Source organism: Cydia amplana, chromosome 5 (genome assembly GCF_948474715.1).
Source record: "Cydia amplana chromosome 5, ilCydAmpl1.1, whole genome shotgun sequence".
Classification (NCBI taxonomy): Eukaryota; Metazoa; Arthropoda; class Insecta; order Lepidoptera; family Tortricidae; genus Cydia; species Cydia amplana.
The window spans coordinates 35,120-40,542 of NC_086073.1; the positions used below are offsets into that span (position 1 = coordinate 35,120).

A 5,423-nucleotide genomic window follows, 5' to 3' on the forward strand; every position below is an offset into this window, starting at 1 on the left:
CAGAGCGCCTCGGACTTGTGTAGCGCCACCTCCAGACCCAGCATCGTTATACGCCTCACCACCTGTGCCACCGTCACGGTGGCGAGGCGTGCTGCTTCCCGGTACGAGGTCCCCCGGGACGTGACCAGCGTGTCATCTGCGTAGCAGGTCACACTTGACCCCGGGAGAAGCTCCCCCCGCAGCACCCAGTCGTACCCAATGTTCCACAGGAGCGGCCCTAAGACCGAGCCCTGTGGAACACCGCACGTTGTCTCCCACCTTGTAAGCCCGCCACCCCGGACCGGATACTCCACACACCGCTCCGAGAGGTAGGACCCGACTATTTGGCACAAATAGGGAGGCACTTTGTGGTATTTCAGCGCCTCCCTAATGCACGACCACGGCAGGGTGTTAAAGGCATTGGCGATATCCAGGGACACCGCCAGTAGAACCCCACCGTGGTCAACCGCCTCATCCGAGAGGGCTTTGATGCGCGCGACCGCATCTACGGTCGACCTGCCCTCTCGGAATCCAAACTGATGCTCGGACAGGTCGGGTCCTACTCCTCGGAGGTGCTCGACGAGGCGAGCGCAGATGATGCGCTCGAAAAGCTTGTCAGCCTCGTCGAGCAGTACGATCGGACGGTAGGCTGATGGAGATTCCGCGGGACGCCCGTCCTTTTTTAGGAGGACGAGCCGGCCGGTTTTCCATATGGTCGGAAATTGGCCGGACCGTAGACAGGCGTCCAGTAGCCCGCGGAATCTCTCCCCTAGGGACCGCAGCGCCAAAGCCAGGACGCGTCCTGGGATCCCATCTGGACCCGGTGCCGTGTTTTTGGCTTTTAGCCTCCGCAGGGCTGCGTCTAGCTCTGCCTCCGTTACCGGAGGCACCCCGACTTCCGCACCCTCGAACCCTGCGAGCTGATGGGGAGGTGCCATTTCTGGGGGCTGGTGTTCCGGTCTGTTCGGAAACAAGTTGGAAACAACCACCCCCAGTAGTCGAAGCTCGAGACTCTCTGTCAAGGGGGGGGCCCAAGGGCGTAATTTACCCCTGACCGTCTTGTACGGCCTCCCCCATGGGTCTCGGTTTAGAGTCTCGAGAAGCTCCGCTCTGGCGCTCGCCTTCGCCTCGCAGATGGAGAGCTGCAGCGCCTTGACCGCCTCCCTGTAGGCACTGTACAGCCGCGTCTCCTCTTCAACGTCTCGGTGTCTGCGTCGACGGGACCGTGTGTACTGGCGTCTCGCTCTGTTGGAGCGGGATCGGAGTTCACCGATTTCTCGCGACCACCAGTACACTTGACGCTTCGGAGGCCGCGGCTTGGCTCGCGACATGCCTGCGTCACAGACTTGTGACATGGCTACGCGAAACCAGGCTGCCTCCTCCTCGGTCTCCACAGGCCCAGGAGATGTTGTCCAGGCCTGGACGAGGGACGCTATCTCCACCGCTTCACGATCCAGGCTGTTCAGGGCCCAACGAGGGTAAGGGGTCGCAGCACGGCCATTCGGACGACGATCCGTGTCTGTCGTGCCTCCGGAGGAGGTGGAGACATCAAACCGGATGTACAAATGGTCTGATAATGTCTCCACCGTCTCCAGTACTCTCCAGCCCCGGACGCGGGTCGCGAGTGCCGGGGTCGCGAAAGTAACGTCCACTATGGACTCTCCCTGCCAGCGCACGCAGGTGCTGGCCGACCCTCGGTTCAGAACCGACATATCGGTCATCGTCGCCCATTCCTCTAACAGGTCTCCACGAATGTCGGTTGCGGGACAGCCCCAGGCCATGGATTTGGCGTTTAAGTCCCCTGCGACAACTACCTGGCGCGGTTGGGTCTGCACAACAAGAGCCGCCAGCTGGCCGAGGAAGGCTTCGAACTCGGAGACTCTTCTGTTGGGGGAGAAATATACCCCGATCAGGGTAATTTCGCCCCAGAGGACAGCCACATAGCCATGGCCCCTCGACAACGTGGAGGGGGGCGGTATGCCCTCTACCCCTGCTTTTGTAATAATGGCCACCAAGCCATCCAGGTCCCCAGCCCAGTTGTGGCTGGGGGGGACGTAGTACGGCTCGGCGACCACGGCAACATCTATCGACCACTGCGCCATGGACTGCAGGAGGAGATCTTGCGCCCCGGCGCAGTGGTTTATGTTCGCCTGGAGGATCCGAGTAGTTGTCCTCGTCATTTAGGCGCATTGCTAGTCGGGCCCTCTTGTGCAGCCAGGGGCGCCGCCACTCCAGGAGTACCTGGTTTGCTGGTCGCCTTCCGGGACATGCGTTTTGGGGCTTTAGCCCCCATCGCGCAGGTACTGCTGCCGGCACTGTGGTCAGCAGGTTTGCCCGCTGCAGTGCACAGAGTGCAGTGGGGCGCGGCGGTGCAGTCCCTGGCCCGGTGACCGGATTGACCGCATCGGTAGCACTGGTCACTGCGGTCGATTTCTGAGGTGCACCCCTTCCTAATATGGCCAGGCACCAAGCAGCGGAAGCACCTCAGGGGTCGGGACTCCAGCAGCTTCACGTTTGCCGAAGCCCATCCGACGAGGAGTCGCCCCTCAGCCACTTTCTTGGCGGCTGCTACGGGGCAGCGAGCCCACGCTGTGCCCAGGCCTGTTGGCGCGCGGGAGATCCGGCCAACTTTCACTGCCTCCAGGGCACACCCTCCAACTTTCGCCACGGCAGCGGCGAGCTCTTCTTCTAACACCGAGTCATCCAGGCCGGAAATGCGCATCTCCGCGCATTTTACCGGCCTAGAGATGCGGACATCGGCCACATTAAGCGTCTCCCTCAGCTTGGCAGCAAGAGAGTCTGCTTGGTTGCCGCTGGTGGTGTCTGGGCCCGGGATCTCCAGGATTGCCGCCCCTGTCACTGCCCTACGGAACCTCAGACCGGTGATACCGAGCCCATCCAGGGAAATTTTGGACTTGGCCTCCGTAATCAACGTTCCGTAGGTAACGCCCCTCTCTTCTGCTCCCGTCTCCAGGGTGAGGACTACGGCCGCTGACCGCGGGGTGCGCAGTAGCGCCTTGGTCTTATTGCGACCCTTCCCTTCTTGCGCTTTCCGCGGTGCCGCCGGCTGTTGTGGCTTCGCAGTCGTCGCTGCTCCAACGGCAGTCTTCTTTTTATTCTTCTTACCCCGCTTGACCACAGTCGTCCATTCCTCTTCCGAGGCAGGCACTGTTGTCTGCAGCCGAGGCTGCCGGACTTGGGAAGCGGGGCCAGGAACACTCGTAGGACGCTTTTTGGGCCCCTCCTTCTTTTTGTTCTTCTTCGCAGCCCGCTTCGCACCCGCTGGGTTGGTAGGAGCTGGAGTGTGACCGGGGGGAGAGCTTCCTGCTTTGGAAGGTGTGAGAGCAGACGACACCTGAGTAGGTTGCTGTGGGAGCAGTCTCTCCTCCAGGGCGCTCAACCTTGTACCCATCATGTCACTCACCTTGGCCATGATATTGCGCTCTAGGTCACCTTGCTCCCGAGCAGGTGATGTCGCCGTCTCTTGGCGCGTCCCTTCGAGGCGCTGCCCAAGGCTAGCACGCAAGTCGCCCATCTCCTTACGGAGCTCGGCCATTTCCGCCTTAAGGCGAGCGTTTTCGGCGGCGAGCCTCCTCGTCTCATCGGAGACAGTCCGGCCCCTCATCTCACCGACAGCTTCCCGGATCGCAGCCACAGCCTCCTTCAGGATTCGTTGGTACGTGCCCTTTAGGTTTTTGGACTTGGTGGCCACGTCCTTGATAAGCCCCAGACTATCACGCACCTGCTGGTTTAGGGCCAGGACAGTGCGGTTTTCTTCGTCGTCTGACCCACTTGTCGTCCCAAACGAATCCGGATGGCGGGCAAGCCGTCTTAGCGTCACCATTTTGGACGCGGCCATCAGGTCCTCTTCAGTTTGCAGCTCGAGCTCCCGGCGCTTAGCCTTTTCCTTGGTTAGCCCGGCGTGGCGCGCCGTGGATGGTTGGCGGCCTGTTCCTCGCTTGGAGGGCCCCGAGGCGGACTTTCCTCGCTCCGCAAGATCGGAAGCCTCGCCGCTCGGCGATGCTCCCGTGTCGCTACCACTGCTTCGCTGCCTCTTCCGTCCTGCGGCCATTTGGGCAGTTAGCGAAACGTCGGATTCGGCGGTTTCCCCGTCGGTTGGCACCGGAGAGAAAAATACTCCGTCCCCAGGGAGGTCACCCGTGTCTATTCTCCTGGGGGAGAAGAACTCCTCCCTGCCAAGAGAGGGGACCCTTTCTGGCATGCGTTCTATTCGCACTACGGGTTGCCGTCTCTCACTAAGCCCCTTAGCGTGTTTGGGTGGGGAGCGTGTAGAGTCCACCGCTGTCCCCGGAGGCACGTCATCAACATGGAACACCCAGCGCCCCTGGGCGTCCAGAAGTGGCCGGAATCCATCTTTGGGGTGGCCAGTGGAGGCTCCTGCCTCCGCCGGACTGCTATTCTCCCCATCACCCCCTCCTTGCAGCCTCAATACCAAATCACTCTGCAAATCGGTGTCCATGAAGTGTTTGCTTGTGTTGTCGTTTCGGGATCGTGAGTGGTTTGCCCCCCCAGAATACGGAAGGCGGCATGTCGCCACAGCATGGGCGATTGCCCGTCCTGTGGCGACATGAAGGATTGGAACCTCCTGGGGTAGTTCTACATTTTCGTTTCCACTCATTTTGTATGCTATTTTGAGGAGGTATGCCCCTCCCTGACGTTTGTGACTGGACTCCCTCCAGCCACGCATCCCATCGGCACGTCAGACACACCTTGGGATTGGGGTGATTTTTATAGTGGTTTTCTTCCACTTCTTCATCCGCCGCGCTTGGTGGCCGGAGCCATCCCCACTCCTCACCCCGCCAGAGGTAATTTCTAATAGGGGACCTATTAGAAATTCCCAACAGGGACTTTGCAGCTCACACTGTGCCCTCTGCTATTCAGAGGGACACGCGGAGCCACCCGCCCAGCCACTCCTCAGGGTATCAATCAAGGAACTGCTCCTCGGGCAAAGATCCGGAATGTGGCCCCCGGCAGCCGTCATTGGAAGCCAAAAGCCCCCCAGACGCACAACAGATCCGCGCGGCATCCGGTGCGCGATCCTCCCGATCCGCTAACACCGCCGACCCGCCCGGAGAAATAGATCTGCAATTGGGTTTCACAGAAGCCCAATGCACAATCCTTCCAGACAGCTAGGCAATGTCAGAAAAGCAGAAGGCTCTCCAATCCGGCAACCACCCACATCCACGACGCGTCAGGGAGCCCTCAGCCTCCTCCCCAGACGTCCGCGCGCGAAACAGTGACTTAATTGACACTACATGCTGCTCTCATAGCTCCTCCTCTTTGCTCGTCCACTGCGCCGTCTGCTTATTCAGAGGGACGCGTGGAGAGCCATTCTCGGGCACAGAGCCCCCCAAATCCCCCCCCTGGTGTTTGGTTCGCGGGACTACGTCCTACCCCAGCACGACAACGGGCCGGGGCATTCC

The 5,423-nt window shown here is 60.8% G+C and overlaps 1 protein-coding gene across 1 annotated transcript; it reads right to left on the reverse strand.

Annotated features, from left to right (window-relative positions):
* Positions 1-2,155: 2,155 nt before the first annotated feature.
* On the reverse strand, positions 2,156-4,459 carry LOC134648203 (uncharacterized). The gene has a single exon (XM_063502685.1). It carries the CDS (start codon positions 4,457-4,459, stop codon positions 2,156-2,158), a length of 2,304 nt encoding a protein of 767 aa, XP_063358755.1.
* Positions 4,460-5,423: the final 964 nt, after the last annotated feature.